The sequence below is a fragment of the Gallus gallus genome, chromosome 1, assembly GCF_016699485.2.
Source record: "Gallus gallus isolate bGalGal1 chromosome 1, bGalGal1.mat.broiler.GRCg7b, whole genome shotgun sequence".
NCBI classification, from domain to species: Eukaryota; Metazoa; Chordata; class Aves; order Galliformes; family Phasianidae; genus Gallus; species Gallus gallus.
The window spans coordinates 190,359,465-190,382,068 of NC_052532.1; the positions used below are offsets into that span (position 1 = coordinate 190,359,465).

At 39.7% G+C, this 22,604-nt stretch overlaps 1 protein-coding gene across 1 annotated transcript; it reads left to right on the forward strand.

The window, feature by feature from the left end:
* Positions 1 to 2,583: 2,583 nt before the first annotated feature.
* EED (embryonic ectoderm development) lies at positions 2,584 to 18,521 on the forward strand. Its single transcript, NM_001031376.2, has 12 exons — positions 2,584 to 2,726; positions 5,341 to 5,493; positions 9,948 to 10,040; positions 10,830 to 10,895; positions 11,633 to 11,758; positions 11,875 to 11,956; positions 13,507 to 13,598; positions 14,487 to 14,620; positions 15,758 to 15,863; positions 16,757 to 16,915; positions 17,269 to 17,342; positions 18,191 to 18,521. The coding sequence occupies exons 1-12, from the start codon at positions 2,598 to 2,600 to the stop codon at positions 18,315 to 18,317; spliced, it is 1,341 nt and encodes a 446-aa protein (NP_001026547.2). The 5' UTR covers positions 2,584 to 2,597; the 3' UTR covers positions 18,318 to 18,521.
* Positions 18,522 to 22,604: the final 4,083 nt, after the last annotated feature.

Sequence of the window (22,604 nt, forward strand, 5' to 3'; positions counted from 1 at the left end):
ATTGATAAGCTAGAGAAAAGGACTTCAATGCAGAGGATCCTGAATATGTTGGAAAAACAGATTCACAGGAATCTCATATAGTTCTACAAAGATATACTGGTAAAATTCTGCATCCGGGGAGGAATAGCCTTATTCAACAGTAAAGGAACCATCAAAGGATCTTAGCAGGGAAAGACTTGGTGGTCCTGGTGGACAGCAAGTGGTACATGGATCAGAAGAGCGCTTTTGAATTAAAGACTAGTTAAAAGTTGCTAATGACAGCAAGTTGAGGAAGTGTTTTTTCCCCTCTTTGTAAAAAGACATCTCACATGTGTCCAGTTTTGAAATCCTCAGGACAAAAGAGGTACTGATACACTAAACTGAGCCCTCTGGAGAGTCACCAAGCTGTTTAGGGACTGGTGATCATAATGCATAAAGAGAACCTGAAAGGACTGGGCCTGTTCAGTTTTATGGGAACTCACCTTTGGCTAAATACTCCCATATATATCAAATCTAGTCCTTCAAAGTACATACTGTATACTCACAAAATACCACCAAATTATCACCAATTGAAACAATGTAGATTTCTTTTTAATAGTACTGTTTTTTCATTTTCCTCTATATGCTGTTCCAAGGGCCCTACAACTTCTTAGTTAATCTATGTATATTCATATAATGGTACCAAACTAATTAAACAAATCAAAAACCATGATATGCATATTTTCATAATCATCTCCCCTGCCAGGATGTAGGAGACACTACTTTCACAACATAGCCGAGAAACTGAGATACAGAAAAGCTCATGGGATTTCCAAATAGAACTTCATCAGAGCACAAACAGAAGCTAACTCTCTGAGCTTTCAAGCCAGTATTTAACCACAAACTAATTCTTTAAATAGAAGCTGGATGAAGTGCACTATGACCGTTGGAAACTCATCTTTCCTGGTGTACTAACCCTTCATATCTTCTGAAATAGCAGGAAAGGCAAATGGTTTGGACTAAGCATAAGGACTGTCATGTTGTGAAAAAGGTCCTCCAGAACTCAGACGAGGGAAGGCAAAGACCAATTTGGGCCCAGCAAGTTGATGATGGAGACTGAACGGTTTTACTGGCTGATTCTGGTGTGGGTGGGAAGCCTTGCTGTGTGCAGTCCAAGAAGCACAGGCTGGCTGGAGCTTTCACTTTCCTTGTGTTTGGGATGAGCTAGTGAAACGTGGCGGAGCTGAGTGTGTAGCTGGCCATCTGGAGGATGTCAGGTGACAGCTGCAAAATGAAGGGGAGCTGTCTTCCCTCCATTAGCTCAAGGTCATCCATGATGAGAAGTTAAAAACGCTCACTGCTGAAAACTCCATGCCTGCCCTTCATTTCTAAATTACAGTCATGATTTAGTCTTAATTAAGATGCCAATCTAAAAATATCCTGTCGTATTTTAAGAACAAGCCAGTTCATTCTTCGTGTATGTCCTCACAAAGGTGTAAAATGCTTTTATCACAGCCTTGATCTTAGTGCATGAATCTGGGCAGCTGTGAGTTCCCAGAGCTTTTATTAATTGTGATCTACAGCCTTTGGATCTACATTATACACTGCACCAGTGGAGCCTACAGTTCTGCAGCAGAGAAGAGAGACTATTGCTAAAAACACTACAGTACATGCACCAGTTTAAGCACCTCTCCTCCCCCTTATCTCTCAAGTTCACAACAGATTAAATGTTAGATACAGGACAAGGTTCACCTCTGTCACTGCCCTCCAAGAAATCACTTTGCAAGACTGGAATGCCTCCTCCAGGGAGGAAAGCCTTGGTTCTGCTCCTGTAGGAGAAGCAGATAAGGCACTGTGCCTGTGGGCAGATTACTTCCCCTATTTAGCAGATTTTTTTTTTTTTTTTCACTGTTCATTATTATTATGACTCTGGGACATGTGGTTTTAGAAAAAAAAAAAAATCATAATCTGGCAACTGCAGTATTTAATTTACAAGCAGCAATCTGCAAGTGGTAGAAACTTGCTAGGGGGCACAGTAACGGGCGATTTTTCTTCTCTGGCAACAGCATTTTTTAGATGAAAGGACTTTTTTCCCTCATTCCAGCCCTGCCTGGGTGACAGGGCAGGGAACAGACGCCTCACGTTCTTCACAGAGCTCTTTGGAGAGCAAGAGAACCAAAAAAAGACTTTGTGGATGAGAAACAGCAGCGTCAGGGTGCACAGAGGGACCTCACAGGACACAGGCACCGTGGTGACCAGGGCCACGGTCTACTTTCTACTTCACGAACGTGCTAAAGAGTGCTGGCCCAAGAATACATGCCGCAGATAACGGTATAAAGTGCCATCATGCTTTATTATTTTCATACATTATTAATTCAATGACGGATAATGATTAATAAGGCTTCTTAGTTTGGTGGTAATCATTAAACTAAGAAGTCTTATTATTATCCAGCGTGAAAGGGGTTAGCGCACACACTGCCCTCCGCCCGCCGTTGAGGGGCCGCGCGGCGCGGGAAGGCGGATTTTTCAGCAGTGTGGCAGCTGAGGCGCCGCGGGGCGCGGTGCTGCTTTACGGCAGAGCTTTGCGACGCCCCCGGCTGCGCTTTACGGCTGCGTGGCGGGGGCGGGGGGCGGGGAAGATGACTGAGCGGGGAGAAGCCCCGGCGGCGGCGGCATCGGCGGGAGCGGGCGGCGAGATGCCGGCTAAGAAGCAAAAGCTGAGCAGCGATGAGAACAGCAACCCCGGGGACCTGTCTGGCGATGAAAACGTGAGGCCGAGTGGGGGTGAAGCGGGAAGGTGGGGGCGGCGGTGGCGAGGCGGGAGCATGCGGCAGCTCTGTAAGCGAGGGGCCGCGCTTTCCCCGCGTGCGTGAGGGAGAATTGGAGGCCCTGAGGTGTGAGCGGTCTCCTCTGTCACTTCTTAAATACTTTTTCTCGCAAAGTAGCGGAAAAAAAATCTGCCTTTCGTGCAGGTCTATGTCGTTTTTTCATCGCTGCCACGTTGTAGAGGGGCATTCAGTACTAATTTGTGCACGCAGCGTTTTGGGGAATGAAGGAATAGGGGATAATCACAGCGTTAAAGGGGTTGGAAGGGTTCTCTGGAAATCATCCATTCCGACCCCTCTGCTAAAGCAGGTTCCCTGCAGTAGGTTGTGTGCTCATAAGCTGCTGTCAGCAAGAATTGGCTGCAAGGGATGAGGGCTGTTGCCTCTCAACTGTGCTAAAATAGAGTATTCAAAGCAAAGGTCGTGTGATTGATTCAAAGTAGTTTAACAGTTGAAAGATCATCTGGGCAATCTGGTAATCAGTTTATGCAGTTGGTGAATTGGGGGAGTTACTGACATAGGAGTTCTGCATGATGTCTTTTGTGGTTAGAGCACTCATCTTGAAAGTGAGGGAGCTGGTTCACATCTCCCATAACCTGGGCTAGTGCTGCTGTTGAGGGAACAGCTCTGAGGTGCTGTGTGCCACTGCTGCTGAGCCTTATTCACTGAACATTGACACTGGGCAGCTGGACACGCAGACCGCGCGTTTGTCATTCAGCTTCTGCAGAACAGGGCTATAAGCTCTCTAGAAGGGATAGACAAGGAAGGAGGGGCTGTGTGGTAACTCTCTATGTTAGGGAGTGTTTCAGTGTGTGGCACAGGCTGCCCAGGGAGGTCATGGAGCCACTGTCTGTTGAGGTTTTCAAGAAGAGTAGATGCGGCACTGAGGGATGCGGTTATAGTGGACGTGGTGGTGGTGGGTTGATGGTTGAACTAGATGATCTTAGACGATTTTTCTAACCTTAATGATTATATGATTTGTGAATCTGGGTGTAATGTGGTGACAGAGGCTCTCAGATTTGCTTTGGTGTCTATTATAGGCTGTCTCAAAGGTGAAATGACTCAGTTTCCCAAATCTTGTTATGAAATTTGCTCCTCCTGAAAGGCCTAGATTCTCCTTAAAAGTTGGCATTAACAGTATTGATTCGCAGAAAGTATGTTTTTTCATGGAATCATAGAGTGGCATAGGTAGGAAGGGACCTCAAAATCATCTTGTTCCAACCCTCCTGCCATGGTCAGGGTTGCCAACCACTAAATCATGCCCTAGATCAGGATGCCCAGGGCCCCATCCAACCTGGCCTTGATCACCTCCAGAGATGGGACATCCACAGCTTCTCTGGGCAGCAGTGCCAGCACCTCACCAGGTACTCCACAGGTATCCTGAAGGCATGCTTGTTGGTTATGTTTTAGTTGTAGTTACCTGGTTGTATTGTATTATATCAGGTACTTCGTGCTCTTGTATTTACTGCATCTGATTAGTCCAGAGAAAGCTTCAGTTCTGCAAAGTATTATGACTCTTGACAGCAAGTGCTCTTAGGAGACCAGCATTTGGCAGGCTCTGAAGTTGCTTAGGGTAAAAGAAAAGAAATAGCTAAATGTAAAAATTGTAAAACCTGGTTATGTTTATTAGGGGGAAGTTAGCTCTGCTGGGATGCAGTGTGAAGGAAGTGACTGACCTTATTCCATATTCCTAGTGGAGTTCATGATGCAGCTTCCTGTTACACTTCATGTCTTGCAATGACAGGCTGTTTGTTGTCTGCCTGTCTCCCCAAATTTGGATCTTGTCATCGTGTGGCTGTGAAATGAGTTGTATTCCACTAGCTTTCTGCTGGAAAACATACAGGCAAACTTGCCAGGGGAAAAATGAAGTTTGTTGATTTAACAAGCTGAACTTTCTCATGTAGGTTTACTTGTTGTGATGCAGGTGAAGTGTGCTTCCCCATAGCCCTCCCAATAGTTTTGTGTCCGTCTTATGTTGTGGTACTCAAATCTGGCTCGCAGTGCTTGAGATGAGAATCTGTTAGAAAGAGTAGGAGGGAGGGGGTGAAACTTCCTCTTCCAGTAGCACTGCTGGCTTATTGCAGAACTGTGCTGTGCCTGATACTGCTGAGGGCCTACAGAGGTCCTCCAGAGTGGTTAGATTCCTGACATGGGTAAATATGTTTTTAAACAAACGTTGTCTTGATTCATTAGTTCAGACGTATTCATTTCATCTACATCAAAGATACTTTCTAGGAAGGCAATGACTTAGTATTCAGGTATTTCTTAAGAACAGCTTCCTGTATTCCAAAGAAATTTCACTGTATCACAGTTCACATATGACCCTTTTGGGTTAGTCCTTGTGTGACTCATGTTCTGTTTTCAGAGAGAAATGCTATTATGTTAGTAACAGATTTAAATGTGAGAATCTAAATAAAAACCGAGTCCTGGGGGATCTTTTGTTCTTATGGAGGAGAAAGAGGAAAGTGAAAAGGCTAAGTGCTGTAGTTAGCTGATGAATTTATAAATCAGTCAATTATAACCTTCATTCCATTCTATGTAATTTGCATGTTTTCAGGATGATGCTGTTAGTATTGAAAGTGGTACTAACACGGAACGCCCTGATACCCCAACGAACACTCCTAATGCACCGGGAAGAAAAAGCTGGGGAAAAGGAAAATGGAAGTCAAAGAAGTGCAAATATTCCTTCAAATGTGTAAATAGCCTAAAGGTAGGTATATGTAAACTTCAGCATGGGAATGTGGGATACTGTTTGCTGTCAGTGATGGAAATATAGACTGTGAGACAGTCAAGACAATTATATACATATCATAGAACATTTAAAAATATCTGTATTCGGTGTTCGTTTGAAGAAAGTACTTTTCTTATTTGGGATTGTCCAAGTTTTGAAGTAAAAGAATGTTGAGGCAGAGGAATCAGCCTAGGCAACACTGCAATTATTTTACAAAATTATGTTTGATGTTTTATAATTATGTATTTTTATCAAAGCTGTAGTTATTGATATGGTAGATTAACAGAATAAAACTGAATTGCTTCCTGCAAAGCACAGATTCCATACAGATTTTTCTTCCTGATGAAGTGTATTTAAAAAAATAAATAAATAACAATGTTGGGAATAATTTTCTCCACACGCTTTTCATGTCACCTTTTTTTCTGTTATCTGACCATTGTCATTAATCAATTGTCACAAATTGTATCATGCAGTTTGATTAATTGGTGAGGAGGGTTGCGTTTGTATCTGATGTGGCTCATGTTTGTATTTACACAGAATACCTGCTGCTATGAGGGGATGTGGGTTTGTGATTTTGACTCCCTGTTCTTGTGTTTAGGGTACTGTTTTCTTCGGCACTAAACACAGGACTGTGGGGAACTGAACGAGTTGTTTTCACTTTGATTCTTGCACTGTGTCAAGACGTTCTTTTATTCCCTAGCCTTGTGTGGGATATTTATGTGTTAAAAGCTGTAAATATGCCAGTGGATTTGATTTTTATATGATCTCTAAAAAAAGGAAAGCTTGGATACTGAACACGATGGGAGTTGTGTTAAACTTTCTGTCTTTCTAACAAGAGTTATGTGCAGCTCCATAGTGGGTGTTTTTTCTCAGAATTTTGTGTCATTCTCCCACACTTAACTGCTGGGTTTTGCTGATGTTGCTGTTTCTGAATTTAGGCTTCAGACTGCCTCACTGAAATGTTAGGGTAGCTAAGTAGGAGGGGGTGAGAGATTTGGATCATGGAAACCCCCTGAATGAGCTTTGCCATGGAAGAAATTGTGATATGAAGTTACTCTGACAAAAGTGTCTGGGAAAGCAGTTGATCTTAATGTGTTTTTTGAGGTGTAAAATGATCTCTGGTTCTTTCAGAGCAGAGGGGTTCTTTCATTTTCACCCAGGTAGGCAGCAGTTAAGCGGTTCACATGCATCGCCCCCACAGGTGGTGCTTTCTGTGGCTTCAAGTCTTGCTTCAAACGGGGCTGTGGGCCTTTCAGCACCCAAACATTTAGCAATGTCATGCTGAGTATATTTGTTTTCTTTCCACAGACATCCCAAACTGGTTAGTACTTTTCAAGGGTACTCTGGAATAACAGAACATCCCTTATACCTACTCAAGGGTCACCCAAAAGATCACCCTGTGTAGTTAATCCCCAACTTCAAGGACTTGGATCAGGGCCTGGGAACAGTCTGCTGTGCAAGTGGAATAAAACACAGAGAGTAAATGTAGCATTTCAGCTAAGTGAGATATAGTATTTCTAAGTCCTCTAGTTTCTCTTTGAACTGGTTTAAAGACCAAATAGTAGCCAGGTTAGGTAATTCTTTTTACTTCATTTTTAAGGAAGCCTCTCTTCTTTTTTTCTTATCCTTGATATTACAGATACTGTGAAGATAAACTGTAACAATTAAATATTGTGTGTTGGTTCAGAGAGACATTAAACTCATTGGATATCACATCGTACATCTCATTCTGTCTTTGAACTGTGCTGTAAGATGGATGTACTGATATTAATGAAAAGTCAACGTGATTAGAAGACATAGAAATTTATTTTAATATTCTTTAGAGATGTATAGACTTTTTTCAATTTCCTGTTCTTAGTTTTCTTTCTGTCCTTTCTTTTTACTTCTTTCCTCCTGAAGACAAAGAAATATGGCCATTGCCGACTGCTTTGAATGTCAAATGGTTGTGATTCAGCCTGAAAAACGCAGTGCTTGCTAAATATGCCTTTTAACCACCAGTGTGGAAGTTATTTTGGCTGAAATTTAAGCATCAGGCAAACAAATATATAACTTGGAAAATGACAGGAAATCAAAAAGTGCTTTATTTTATTGCTTTTTACAGCACTACGTTACTGTAAGGTATACTGAAAATATCTTTGCTGTCCGTGGGCTGAGTGGCGACATAGTTTATAAACGAGTACATACAACTAACAGAAGTACATCCTCACTTCTGCATATAATTTTTCTTCTAGATCCTCCAGCAAAGAGGAATTCTGCTTTGATGTGCTCCCTTCAGAACAATGCCACTGTTTGCCCTACCCTTCCCTCTTATTCAGGGTGTGGTTGAGTTGTTGTTACTGTTGAATGTTGTATCTCAGCTTTTACTTGCTCTCCCTGGACCTGGGAATTGGTGACCCACCACATGCAGGATTTTAGTTTGTTGTCGGGTAAGGGAAAAGTAACTAAAACCACAGCCAGTGGTGGTTTGTTTCCCCTTCAGGAAACCAGGAATGCTTGTGTGGTCAGTTTGTGCCTCGCTAGCAGCGTGGGTGATGGCATTTTAAAATGTGCTCATGTACTTGCAGGTGATTATTTTGTGTGTCTGTTGGCTTAGTGTTTATTTCTCTACCTTCTGTCTAAAAACAGGTCTAACCTTATTTTGTCTGTCTGAAGCTGAGTTGCTAGTTAGTGAGTGAGGGGAGAACCAACTGCTGATTGTCTATTTACTTTTGTAGCAACTATAGGATCTGTTTCTTTGCCCGCTTTCTTGTGCATGAAGAACCAAAGTACTTTGGGTCGATCCCCTTTATTTATACCAGGGTCAAGGTGGCCTTTCAGTGTTCTACTCTTGAACCAGTATCTGGGTCAAACTGTCTATAAAACTGGGAGTCAGGTTGTTATGACAGATCCGACCTGTCAGGATAACTGTAATGTGCAGCACCTAACAGTGTAATGTTATGAAAACCTGGTTAGCAGCAGGAACAAAGATTAAAACAGATAAGTGTTATCAAAATAGTATGTGCTCTTTCTGACCAGTGAGGATGATGGCAGTTTAAATGAGGTAAGTGTAACTTCAGGCAGATACCCTGGTGTTTTCCTAATTCTGCATCTCTTAATTTAATTTTAATGCTTTACTGGTGCTGAATACCTCCTTTTTTTCTTCTGTACTGGGTTTACTAATAACCTTGCTACTTTTCCCATGTTCCCCATCAAATAGCTACCCTGTTCTTAAATGTTACAATGGCTAATGCTTAGAGTTCAACTTCAAACATGCTTTCTTAATCTGTATTCAGCTTTGAAAATTGTACCTCTCCTTACAAGATGCAGGAGGGCCTTCACTCAAAGATTTTTTTTTTCACCTAGCTCTTCTAGCTGTCCCTGTTGAGGTAATGACAGACAGATACTGCCTTTCCCAGTAAATATGGCCTACTTTAAATTCTTCCAGGCTTCCCTTTTAGCAAGCTTTTTTTTTTTTTTTTTTTTTTTTTTTTTTTTTTTTTAGTAGAATTGAATTCCTCACCCATACCCCCTCCTCAAATTTGTTCTGTGGTTCCTGTATGGGTCAGAGCTGCCAGGGCTAATATTTCTCATGTTGTCTCTGAAGCACTGCCATTTGAAGGCTGCTTAACAGCCATCATGAGACACTTCCTTCCTGCCTGTACTGTCCCAGACAGTCCCCTGTGGGGAGGCACTTTAATGAGCATTATTCTTACTGAAAACATCCTGTCAGGACAGGCCAAAATACTGTTATCAATTAATAACAAGCACCACCATATTCATTGCAATGTATAAACATATCTGCGTTTTTTTTTCCTCTTAAACCAATGTAAAATGTTTAAAAATAATTCTGGACGTTCTTCTGATAACTGTTTGTGAAGGAGATCTGAAAACACTTTGTAGACGTGAACTTTGCAGCAGCTTTCTGACATGCTGGAGTTAGTTCATTGTGCCTGTGATATAGTTGCAAGACCTAACTGTGCTGTAATAGTTAAATGTAACCCCTCTCCACCCTTACACCAGTATAGTTCTTCTCAATCCTAATAGGTTTCCTTTGTGATGTTGCAAATCCTTGTGTGAAAGTAACTATAGCAATATAAAGTGCTTATGGATGTGACCTTAGGAGGTTTCCTTGTTGAAAGATGCAAAGCAGAATAAGCAATAGTTAGGCCAACTTCTGACCTCAACTGTGAGACAACAGTTCTTCCTTTTGAATTTAAAACTTTGTTGAGAGGAAAGAAATACTGCTTTATCCTCTCCGAAGACAACCAAATTAAAATGTGATGTTACAAAACTGTTCTTCTTAACTGTTCGCTATCTGAAATTATACTGGGTGTGAACCTAGTAGTTTAGGGAGCAAAACATACCAATTTAGCTGTTTCCCATTACAGCTGAATTTCACAAAAATAAGGTGTTTGTGGGCTTTTTTTTTTTCTAATCTTGCTTTATATCTGCAGGAGGACCATGGTCAGCCTTTGTTTGGAGTCCAGTTTAACTGGCACAGTAAAGAAGGTGATCCTCTTGTTTTTGCCACTGTAGGCAGCAACAGAGTGAGTAACCTGTTTTTAACCATAAGCCCTCCTGTGTGGTTTTCTTTGCATTTTTTTTTTTCAATGAAACCCTTTGCCTATGTGTACTACTGACACATGGTGACTTCACGTAGAAAGCTATACTTATGAGGTATGTAGTGTCTGTTATCTTGGAGATGTACTGCCTCTGAATTACTGTATGATGTCATGCCTTAGCTGCTTTGGAATTAGCATCTGTAGTAATGGAAATTTCGCTAGTAACATGAACATATGGTAAAGAAGACAGGTGCATAAATGTATCTTCTCACTGAAATTACTCTTCTTAGATGTTACTGTTTCTAGAAGGCTAAATTAATGGCCTGACTTTATATGCTTTTTCTGAAGAAGATTCTATGTTGTTTTAGTCTTGAAGTTCCTTCTGTGGAAGTGTTGTAAATAAACAAGAAGACATTTCCAGGTTTGTCCAACCTGACAAAAGTGCTAGACTAAAATTAACTGTATATCAAATGCTCATGTGAAGACTAGTCTGGTTAGAGGTGATTGAAGTAACTAGTTATGAGTAGAGAATGCTCAAATAGTATCTTTTAATATCTGGGAAGGACTGCTAGCAAGTCCTGGAATGCTGCTTTACTAAAACTGCTGCGCATGTTGTTTTATCAAACCCACTGTTAGAAACAAACAGGTAAGATGAAAGCTTAACCATAGAAGAAGCATACTGCTGCACAAGGAGCTCAGTACACAGGTGTATTTGATTTCCTCTTGAACTATCGCAAGTAAGTAACAGTCTCTCCCACTTCTTTCTTTCCCCAGGTTACTTTATATGAATGCCACTCCCAAGGAGAAATCCGTCTGTTACAGTCTTACGTGGATGCTGATGTATCCTTTTAAGTAAAAATACACTTGTTTGATTCCTCTTTATCATAATTGCGGAGGCTTTGTAGGAAAAAGAACACAGACGCTTTTCTGTGATTTAATACCCTGCTCATATGGCACATTCCTCCTGTTAGGTCTTAGCCTTCTTTCTTCTTTCCCACATCCTCGAGTCTCTCATATTGAAATAATATTGGAAATGCAGACTCATGGAACATGCTGCATTAAAGTATTTGAAAACTGATTCTCTGTCAGTTCAGTCTTCCCAACACCAATATTTGTGCAGTGTTTCACATTCAGTGTTTTCCAGTCGTCTCAGCTCTCTGAATTGGAACTGGATTTCAAGCCTAAGAATTATGTTTCATGCTCTGAAGTGGCAATAACTTCTGTTGATCAGTTGCAGTTCACACGTTACTGGCTTGTGACTGAGTCTTGATTCATCCTCATTTTTATTCCCAGTCTTTGGATATTTTGGAGAAAGATTGAAAAGCGATGCCAACAGAGAGGCGTTCTTTGTGTTTTATGAAACAGAAGTGAGGAAATCTGTAGAAAAGTCAGTGCTGATGATTCTTTGCAGATGTATGATCGAATGTTCATCTTTTTATTGTTGGATCCAGCAGAGATTCATGGACACACGGACAACAAGTTTGCTTGAAAAAGCACTTTAATATATTTAAGGTTAATTTTGCTCGAAACCAAAGCAAAACTCCAGTCTCTTCTGTGTTCCTTAACATGAGATGTAGGCAGATGAAAACTTCTATACCTGTGCATGGACATACGATAGCAATACAAGCCATCCTCTTCTTGCCGTGGCAGGGTCCAGGGGTATTATTAGGATAATTAATCCTATTACAATGCAGTGCATAAAGGTAAGTACACAGAACTTTGAAATGAAGCTTATGTTTCAGTAAGGCATGAAACATGTCTTCTAAGTACATGTAAACATGAGGGAAGATGATAACTTGGTCTCTGAATTCTATCCCAGCACTACGTGGGTCATGGAAATGCAATCAATGAACTGAAATTCCATCCAAGAGATCCAAATCTCCTTTTATCTGTAAGCAAAGGTGAGGAAAAAAAACTCTTATGTTGTTGTTTAAATCAGGATACTTTGGATTGGATTTTTGATCTTGAAAATGGCCAAAATCTCTCAAGTCTTTGAAAATTTTATTAGTGGGACTGAACAAGTTTACCTTGAAAGTCTAGAGTGAATCTTGCTCTTCTTGGACATATATTAGATACATATTAAATCCATGGCCTACAGTGAAAATAACTGTACCTGTGGTGCAAAGGAGTTGTGAGCACCACTGCTTTTTCGGGAAAGAAATGCGAGCCCTGGAGTTGCTTTTTCCTATCTTAATTAGTTGGTTTCAATTTCTTTCAATTGTTGAAGCGTGGTGCCATCTAGTGGGAGTATTTTAATGTTGCAGGTGGCATTCACCACTGCAAAGGGAAAACTGTGATTCTGTTTCTCTGAAGAGCAGCTCTGACTTTCTTAGAACTTTGAGTGAAAAGGTTATTAGTGATGGAAGAAGCAAATTTATGCTGTGGTGTCTCATGGGCTTGTCCAGTGTAAACAGTCACAGCTTCCTAATCTAGACTGTTTTGTTAAGTAATGGGGTACTTGATCTGCCTCAGGAGCAAACCTTCAGGAGTACTAGAGCTGGTAACATAAGGGGACTTCTGACTTAAATGTAATCAGTGTCACTGATTAAACTACGTGAGAATTAGAGTTGGGAACTTCTCTGATTCTTCCAACTGTCAAGCTTGTGCTGTGGGCCTACTTTTGAATTTCAAGACTTCTGTGTATTTTGTCTTTTTGATACCATTTTGACATCAGCCAATAGATCTATGAGGTTTAATCTGGATACTGTATATATTTAGGCATGAAGCAGGAGAGTACTGGAGTCTCAGAACTGCTTGATTGAGAGATGAGTAGAAAAAGTAGAAAATATTTGGGACTGAGTGGCCCTCCAGTTGGTATTACCATAACTCAGTGTAGGGTGTATTTGTAGAATCTAAATGGGAAATGCTTTAGAGATTTCCATTTCTACATGGGAAATATGGTAGAAGTCCTTAATTAGAAATTGTCAAAATTGTCTTTAAATGAGCAGTCTCATCCGACTGACTTTGGAATATGTATTGTTTATTGAAACAGTTCCTCCCATCCCTACAGTATGTGGCTCATAAAGAATAGTAGTTAAAAGAAAAAAAAAAAACTTATTGAATGCTGTTGTAAGAATGGCTGAAAGGAATTCTAACACTTCTTTATTTGAAATACAAACTGCTTTTGAGATAAAGCTGAATAAAGACATACTTGTTCAAGGTCGGACTCTTATTCACTTTTCAGATGATCTAAAGACCTAAGTATGTTTTGGTAGGAACTATCACTAGGGGAGGGGGATGAGCACTCTTTTCCAATTACAGTTATTTTGACAGCAGTTTAGTTGTAATGGCAATTTAGTTAATGCAGTTCCATTGTTTCTAACAACTGAAGAAGAATGAAGTGCCTTTTAAATGTTTACATCAACACCTGTTATTGAAAGTGGTGAAGCTGAAATATATTATTCATATGTACGTATAAAAAGCAGCATGTAATTTTATTTGTTCTTTATAGATCATGCATTGAGACTGTGGAACATCCAGACAGACACGCTGGTTGCAATATTTGGAGGAGTAGAAGGGCACAGGGATGAGGTGTTAAGTGCAGTAAGTGGAAGACTGTGGGGCAGTGATTTAGATTTACAAAGGGTAGTAAGCCTATAACATGCAACTTTTTATCCTCCAGTGCACTGTTTTGATATTTTACCTGCTTTAAAAGAAAAGTGCATAAAGTTTAGATGTAGTGGTTTCATTGATCTGGCCACCTCTCCATAGCCAGGACAGGTGTTCACTGTCTGTATCTGTTTCAGTAGCTAGTTTTCTTACAGTGCAGCCTAGAACTAAATAAAATAGAGCTCAGTGGGGCCAGAAAGAGTAATAAGTTTTTATTATAGTCCCACTTGTGAAGTTCTCATGGTCTTATCAAACCAAAGCAACAAATCTTTTAGAGGCATGGTAGTGAAGGAAAGAAGCTCTTTCAGGTAAGTTACGCTGCTTTTCAGTGGCTATGAACAGATGCTGGTACCCAGTAAATACTGACTAGAATAGCTGACTTTTAATACGCTCTTCATAACAGTTGTTTCCTTTTCTGTTGTGGGGTATGAAAGGTGAGGTATGTAGATATATATATATATTCAAGACCTGATGCTGTATTCCCTTGTAGTCCATACAAGAGGCCTGGAGTTGTGTCAGAATTCCTCTATAAAAGGAAACCTAGGGAACTGACTGAGAGGGAGCAGTAGCAGTAGATTGCTTGGTTGTTAGTGCTGCTGAATATACCTCTCTTTCTTGATGGGGAGTAACTATGGTTATTAAGATACTGTGTTTCTTTGTAGTTTGTAAGATTAAGTTACTAGTATTTTTCTCTATGAGATATGCAGTTTTATTGCATTCTTTACACAGAAAAAGCTGTTTTGATGGAAATGTTTGAATAAAATCTGAGTTGATATAATGCAGCTTAGGCTGGGGGTACTCAAAATTATTTCATATACATAGGATTATGATCTTCTTGGTGAAAAAATCATGTCTTGTGGAATGGATCACTCTCTCAAACTCTGGAGAATTAATTCCAAGAGAATGATAAATGCCATCAAAGAGTCTTATGAGTACAATCCAAATAAAACAAACAGGTATGTAGTCTTCATCTTCTTGGTTTTGTGGGGTTCTTTTTTTTTGTTTGTTTTTTAAATAAAAACTCTCATCAATGGCCCAGATTAATTCTTGTAGACACTGGAAGTTCTTGGAGATAGTGACCTGGGGATTGTGCTGGACATTGAATTTCTTTTGAAGATATCTCTTACTGTTGTTTGCTTCAGTAGAATTTCATAAAATTTATTAAAATTTCTAACACTTTTATTTTTTAAGTATCTTAATTACTACTTAATTATTTACTTGACTAGGGAATGTCTGGAATTATCATCTTTATCGGTCTTAAAGCTTGTATTTCATCATGTTTTAAGACGTGTCAGTGGCTTTTCTTCCTCCCACTTCCAAATTTCTGGGAGGGAATCAAATTGTTAAACATAGTAAACAAATTAGTTTTATATTGTGTAGTTATCTCTAATTATTGTATTTGTTCTCTGGGGCTGGAAAAAAACAACTGCTTATGTAGTAATAACTTGAATTTTCATCATTCTCTTATCTCACTTCAAATACACATAAATTGTCGGTTAAACATAGTGATCATTTATATGATAGATAAATCTCTCCTTATGAAGTTCATCAACTCTTTAATCTTAACTTCCAGTTAAACCATTGAGAGAATTGAAGAGTCTAAAACACATTGAACATGTTCAGCAATGAGACTAGCTGTGAAAATGCTCTCGCTTTTTTTGGTAACGTTACCAAATATTAAATGATGCTTTAAAAAAAAAAAAAAGTAAAAATGCTATTATGTGTGCTTTTCTATTTAACAGTCTAGATGTTGCAGAGTAAGCATCAGGAAAACAGAGCTTTAATTAGTTCTTGAGGTACTTAGCAATGGGAGCTGTGTGCAGCGTCTGAAGGAGTGGTTTTGCTTTGTACAGTCTTTTATAGTTAAGCCTTTTGGGAAATAAGTTATTTCAGTAGGAATGAGATGAAAATGGACAGTTCTCATTTTATTAAAAAAAAAAAAAGTACAAAATCTACTTTGCACCAAAACTGTTAAAAAGAACAAAAAAGACAGACCTGTCCTTTTAACATTGAGATATATTAAAACTGGCCATTGAATACTGGGCTTGTATTTCAGTGTTTGTCTGAACCTCACATGGCTTTTTTTTCCATAGGCCCTTTATTTCCCAGAAAATTCACTTTCCTGACTTTTCTACGAGAGACATACATAGGAACTATGTTGACTGTGTACGATGGTTGGGTGACCTAATTCTTTCCAAGGTAAAGTGCAAGCTTTTTCAGCTACCTTGCTTTTACTTGCTTTTTTAGTCTCTTAAGCAGCAGTAGTTTCACTAGAATACGAATTGTAGGTTAAGTTACTATACTGCATGAAATGATTTTGTATTACAGATTTTGGCAACTGTTTGCATGTGTAGATAAGCAACTTTTACCTCAAAAGTAAAATTATTACAACAGTCATAACTGTGCTAGAAATAGCAGGTTATCAACTGCCCATGTTCTGCGTGAGAAGTACAGAGGGAGAATGAATGTGTAGTTACTCATGTGGGGTTCTGCAGCTAAAAGGAGAAATTAGGATTCGCACAGTGGAGTTCCTTGGATTCATGTGATAACACTAGCAATACTTGCTAGCAGACATTAAACTGCACTGTGGCTCTGCATCTTTGCCAGAAATTGGTGCATGTGTGTTCTCCTAATCATTAAAAGTATTGTCTGAAAAATCTTCGAATCTAGGTTATTTCAAACCACAAACATATGGTTGAGCATATGTGGTTGATTTCTTCTGAAGCGGGTGAGGGAGGGCTCCTGCAATCCTGTTATCTGGCAGACCTGCAAGGGCAGCAGTACTCAGCAGCGGGCTGTAACGTTGGTGATGTGGCTGTGATCTGAGGACGGAGATGAGATCTTCAGTTTTACTTTTTTAACATAGGATGGTTTGGGTTGGAAGGGACCTTTAAAATCATCCGACCTCCCTGCTATAGGCAGGGACACCTCCGTTTAAACCAGGTTGCTCACAGCCCCATCCAGCCTGAGAACATTGTTAGGGAAACTATGAGATGAAATGTTAGGCTATAATTAAACTGAATGTTTTACAGTATTAATTGTAGTGCTTTTTTTGAGACTTTTTTGTTGTTTTTCACTGTTTTTCCCCCCAGTCTTGTGAAAATGCCATTGTGTGCTGGAAACCTGGCAAAATGGAAGATGATATAGATAAAATCAAGCCAAGTGAGTCAAATGTGACCATACTTGGGAGATTCGATTACAGCCAGTGTGATATATGGTACATGAGGTTTTCAATGGATTTCTGGCAAAAGGTATGTGTGAGCTTGGACCTTGCTGTACCTGAAGGTGTGTAGCTCTTCATTTATTCCATATTTCTGTGTATGGGAAGAATTTTGGTACCTGTGATCTGCTGCAAGGGGCTTTATGTGAAACTGTTTTATTTATTGGTATCTTCCTCCTCTATCTGCAGAGATAGATAACAATAATATGAGATAGAGGAAGCAAATTATTTGGAATTTCCAACCACTTCATCAAACTTGTTAAGCAATTAATGTTCAAACATTTAAACATAACTGTAGAGTTTTCATAAAATACTGAGTTTTATGAGTTTCGTATCTTTTGAATAATACTGTAAGTCTTATCTATCCTCTGCTTTCTTTTTAAGATGCTTGCTCTAGGCAATCAGGTTGGCAAACTTTACGTTTGGGATTTGGAAATAGAAGATCCTCATAAAGCCAAGTGAGTACTTAATGCTCAATTTTCTTTTTGTTGAGACGAGAATTTGAGGAACTTTCCTCTTTCTTTTACTGACAACTACTGATATTCTAAAACAGCGGTAGCTACTCTAACTGCTAGGTAAACAAATGTTCTGAGCCCCTTGAGGTTATTTATTTACTTTACTGTTCTATTATTTACATTACAGTAGTGCCAAGAGGTACCAATCAAATTGTGTTAAGCAGTGTATGAAGATAAAGTGAAAGAACGTATCTTCCTCCAATTGCTTGCAAACTGATTAGGTAGAAGATTTATGGAGCAATTAGGAGAAATAGATGGAAGGACTAAAGTAATGAGGGTACAAAGGTTAGCGATGAGCACAACCTGAAGAAAACAATATGGCTTTTCAGTTTCTTGCCTGTGTGGCCAGGAGATTTTATTGCATGTTTGAACACATGTACAATATATTTGTGAACATCCAGTAATGTCTGTGTGCATATGTAAAAATACAGACATGCATATACAAAATTGCAGAAAAACGCTGCAGTATTGAATTGCCCAATGGCCATATCCTACTCCTAACAACTGGAAAAGAACATTGATTACAAAGTCCTAAATAATACAATTCAATAAGATTTTAATCGATGCTTCTGTGAAAATTGGGTGGATGAGAAATGGCAGTGGGTGAACTAGAAATCAGTGCTTTCCCAAGTCCAAATTTAGAATACAGAATACACTGTGGCATAACCCTGCTATCTTCTGTATTCCTCCTAGGTCACATTAGTAAGAAATTGGTGAAACAGCACTGCATAATGTAGTAGCAGCAAGTGCAGGTTTAACATTGCAGCTGAATAATTTTCTTTTATTTATAGGTGTACGACTCTTACTCATCCTAAATGTGTTGCTGCCATTCGACAAACCAGTTTTAGCAGGGATAGTAGTATCCTTATAGCTGTGTGTGATGATGCCAGTATCTGGCGCTGGGACAGACTACGATAAGTTACCTTTTCTTAATTCAAAGTAGAAAATATATTTTCAAATTATAATATAGTCTGTTAACTTGCTAGTACGGTAGATGCGTTTAGCGTAGACTTTCTCGAAGGTTCAGCAGGCTGGAGCTGAACTTAGTGATGTTTACATTCTGTGTATTGTTCTGCTTGAACTTTTGCTGCTTTTAATAAAAAGAAGTATTTTTGTAAAGTTTTCTGAATTGTCCATTTTAATTATTTACCACAATAAGCTTTCAGGTATGACCCATGAAATTACTAAATACATAGTAACTTGCTTGACACTTGGTATGTGTGCTTGAAGCTGTATTCATCCTTTTTTATGCTGACTAGAAACTTAACGAAGCTATTGAACTTTATCCAGGGATAAAATGTGTGTTTGTATAATTGAAATGTTAATGCTTGTATTCTGTGTAAGTGGTCTAAGATGTTGCAGAATAGTTGTGTGTACCTGTGTGAACAACAGAACTGTTTATTAATTATATTCACTAAAGATGAACCATTTAGGGCTTTTTTTTTCATACTGTTCTCTTATCCTTTACCCATTAACATGTTAATATTAATTGAAAAGAATATGTTAGGGTATCACATACATACAAGCACAGTCTTTGGCAACATATTAGTGCTTTTCTTGATTGAATGAAGGAGGTAGTACTGTCTCCTACTGACTTTTGAAGCATATATCTGGCTTTTATCTTTCAGGATATTGCATTTGCCTCTTTGTTCCAGTTTGGGATGCTCATAAATTCTCTGTTTAGGTGGCCTACCCGTTCAGCTTGAAATGGTATTGACTAAGCTAGTTCTATTAGTTTGTACTTAGAAATTTGCAAAACAGTGAGATCTAGAGCTGGCAAGTAGTTTGCAAGTGTTAGTCTTAGTCTGTAACATGATTACCTCCCCCTTTAAAAAAATATATATATATAGAGAGAGAGTTCTTATTCCTGGAGAGCAACCATAATACCTTTGTAGAAAAATAAGCTGATGAGGGAAAAGATGAGAAGGATGACAAATGGGGCTGGAGGTTTTAACTTCTAGTTTAACTGAACTGGTAGCACAGCATGAAATAGCATTTAGGTGGCAGCAGCATTAGGCCTGTGTACCTCATGTGCGGGGGGGCTGGTAGTGTGAAAAACTGTGGGGGGGGTGGGGAAGTGAGTTGGAGAGTACTCCAGAAAGGCTGTGGGAATGCTTAGGCTTTCTTCAGATGAGCTAACCCCTATTCAGAGCAGAGAGGTTGGAAACTGATACCACTGAGTGTTTGCAAATGCTAAAAGTGAAATAGGACACAAAAGCAGTTGTGACTTTCAGCCGTAGTTGCTTGTTATGTTGTAAGTTGTATGTTCTTACTAATGAGCTGTTCTGAGAGGAAGGAAGGGTGGTACTTAAATAAAGGCCTAAATACAATTAGGGGTGGCTTCAGCATTATCAACTCATAATATTCTGACGACTGTTCTCTCAACATGCAGGAAAATGTTCCAAGAGGTTTCCTTTGAAATGTGATTTAGGGTTGGGTCCCATTTGGTGGGGGCTCTCTGTTCTTTGAAATGCAGTGTCAGCACTGTTGATGTATTTACCATTTCTTCCCTGCAGTGGGACTGGACTCGCTGTTTCTTTCAGAGTCATAGAGCTCCTCACTGTTGTGACACAGCAAAAAAAATGTCAGAGCTAATAGAAACTTTGTAAACCTCACCTCTGAAGTACAGGTGGTTATGGTATACAGTGTCTGTCTCAGATTTAGGCTTCTGATATGAACAGCATTGGTTAGATTTACCTGCTTGTCACACAGAAATACTAAAGACTTTCAATATCTCTTAGGACAAAGCTACACGGAACAGAACATGAGTGAAGTAGGAAAAAAACAGCAGTTACTGAAGCACTTAAGGTTACTTGTGCAAAAAATATTAAAGAACAGTTGCTCTAGTTCAGGATAGATGAGTTAAAATACACAATGTAGGAGACTACTCACCCAACTGGAGATAGCCACAGTATAGGGACAATATATAGCAGTCAGAATAGGAGGGGTACTTCTGAATGAGGATGAAACTAGTTCTTGGGTATGTCATATAACTCAGCAGTACCAGCTTCTCTCTGTAGTTGTAGTTTGGGATGAATGAGGTGTAGATGCTTACAGCATAAATGACTGCAGATGGCCTCAAGTATCTTGACTGTCTTTTAAGGAGCTTGTCTAGCTGACTGTTCAGAGTTGGATTGTACAGGGCTTTGAGCACCTAGAATTGTCTTAAGTTATATTTCTGTAGATAAACAAAATGCCTTTTTCCTTAAGCATCCCATAGTGATTGTATTTTCAAATCTTGCACAGCAATGAAATCCAGTAACCCACCATGTAACCAGTACTCCTTAGAGGAGAGCAAAAAAAAACACTTATGCTTAAGCAGCATGGCAGTCCAAGTGAGTAATCTGCAGTTGTTTTGAAAGAGATTTATCTGATACAGTGTGAAGGGAAAGCTTCCTTCTGCAAGTTTCTTTTCTGCAAGCTCAGCCACAGTAGGTTGGAAAGAAAAGTAGTTTACAGTGATGTTGTTAAGCACATGCCATAATAACTAAGCTTAGAGAGAGAGGATCTGGCTGTGTACCTACAAGGGCTAGTGCACTAGGAGACATTTTTAATGCACACTGCTGAATTCAAACACATATGGTTACATATGTTTATTTGCATCCTGCAAGACTGGAGCCAAGACAACAGGAGCGTACTTAGAAAATACTGTGAAAACCTGCTTGTGAGGGGGAGACTTAACAATCCCACCCACTTGATCTAGTCTGGTTTCTTAAAACCCAAGCAATAAAAAGGGTTGTAGAGTGACATGAAGTCAGTATTGACCTAGTCAGAACAGAAGCAGCTTGTTACTATAGCTATCGAAGACAAGGCAGAGCAGCAGAGTGACTTCCTCTGCTGGAACAAACTGCCAAGACTAGGCTGTTGCATTTTTATCTGCCTTTAGGTTATACAATTCAGTTTTCACCAAGTCATATAGCAAGACTACAGAAAAATGCAAGAAGGAACACATGGATTACAATGTACAGGAAGGCTCCGGACAATCAGCAAAAGAAACTCTAGATAATAACCTTCCCCCCCCCTTTTTTTTCCCCTCATTCTTTCATTTTTAATTAAAAATTATCCTTGGTCCTTTATTAATTGGCTGACTCAGAGTGGCCATTAGTTCATGCTGACATGCAGTTCTTAATTAGTGGGGCCTCCAGAGGCCAGTGAGGTGTTAATTATTTTACTTCCACAGCAAGCAGGCACTTGCACCGTAGTGTGAAAACCTGAGAACTCACCACCACACAGCTTTCAGTACTGTGTCACAACAACTTTTACTCCAGTTTCCATTTGTCTCCTCCCTTTTCTTCCAATACCACCTGTGATGTTGTCAGCTATATGTGGTATCTGCCATCTGCATAACAAAATCTGCCAAATCCTACAGGAGGATTTGATGGGTCATGCAGAATGATTGCAATGATCCATTCCAGCAGTTCAGCCTGGGCCTTGTTAACTGCCTTCATTGCTGCTTCTCCACAAATGGACATCTTAGAGAAAACCAAGTCTTTGGCTGAGCAGGAGTCTGAGGGTTTGGTTACTCTCCCAAGGCTTCTGGAAAACAACTGAGGGCTGTGCTAGGTAAGTTACCTGGGCTCTGCCTCATGTATTCAATTGTATCTTTTGGGATCTAGAACAAAGTTGACTTTGTTAAGGATCTACATCATTGTACTAAGGGTTTTTACAATTAAAGTTGTCATTATAAATGCAGAACTCCATAGAGTTTACTGCTGTTGCTTTGATAATTGTGGTCAGGAACATCAGACTCAGTTCTGGGTTCTGCTTGAAGTGTTGTTTACAATCCAGTTCCTTACAGGATCTTCCCTCATCTTGATACAGCCTCCTAAAGATCCATACCAGGAGCATTTTGAGTGGGGCCAGGACAAGTCTGCTTACAGCTGATGTTCACAGCAGAGGACCTGCTTCAGGTACACATGGAGGATCTGTACAACTAAGCATTGTCTCTTGCCTCTCTCCAACAAAAAGTGAAGGCAGAAGCCCTGAGCTGTGTAACGCAGCCCTGGTTCCAGGCTCCAAGGTCAGGAGGCCTTATTGGTATTGATGTTAGCCCTCCAAGAGAAGCCAGCTGTGCTTCTGGGGAGCACAGACTGACATGAATTATGTCTTACCTGCTCAAGCAACACCTTTTTAAGTGAGCAAGATTGCTCCTTCATGGTTAGTCACCTCTGAACTCTGCTGGTGTTTGGGAAGAGTCCAAAGTGT

Bases quoted from the DNA above. Each gene is read 5' to 3' on its own strand.
- EED (NM_001031376.2), top strand. From the start codon at position 2,598: ATGACTGAGCGGGGAGAAGCCCCGGCGGCGGCGGCATCGGCGGGAGCG. The intron at 11,957-13,506 runs GTGAGGAAAAAA...TGTTCTTTATAG, and splicing joins CCTTTTATCTGTAAGCAAAG to ATCATGCATTGAGACTGTGG. The intron at 16,916-17,268 runs GTATGTGTGAGC...TTTCTTTTTAAG, and splicing joins CAATGGATTTCTGGCAAAAG to ATGCTTGCTCTAGGCAATCA.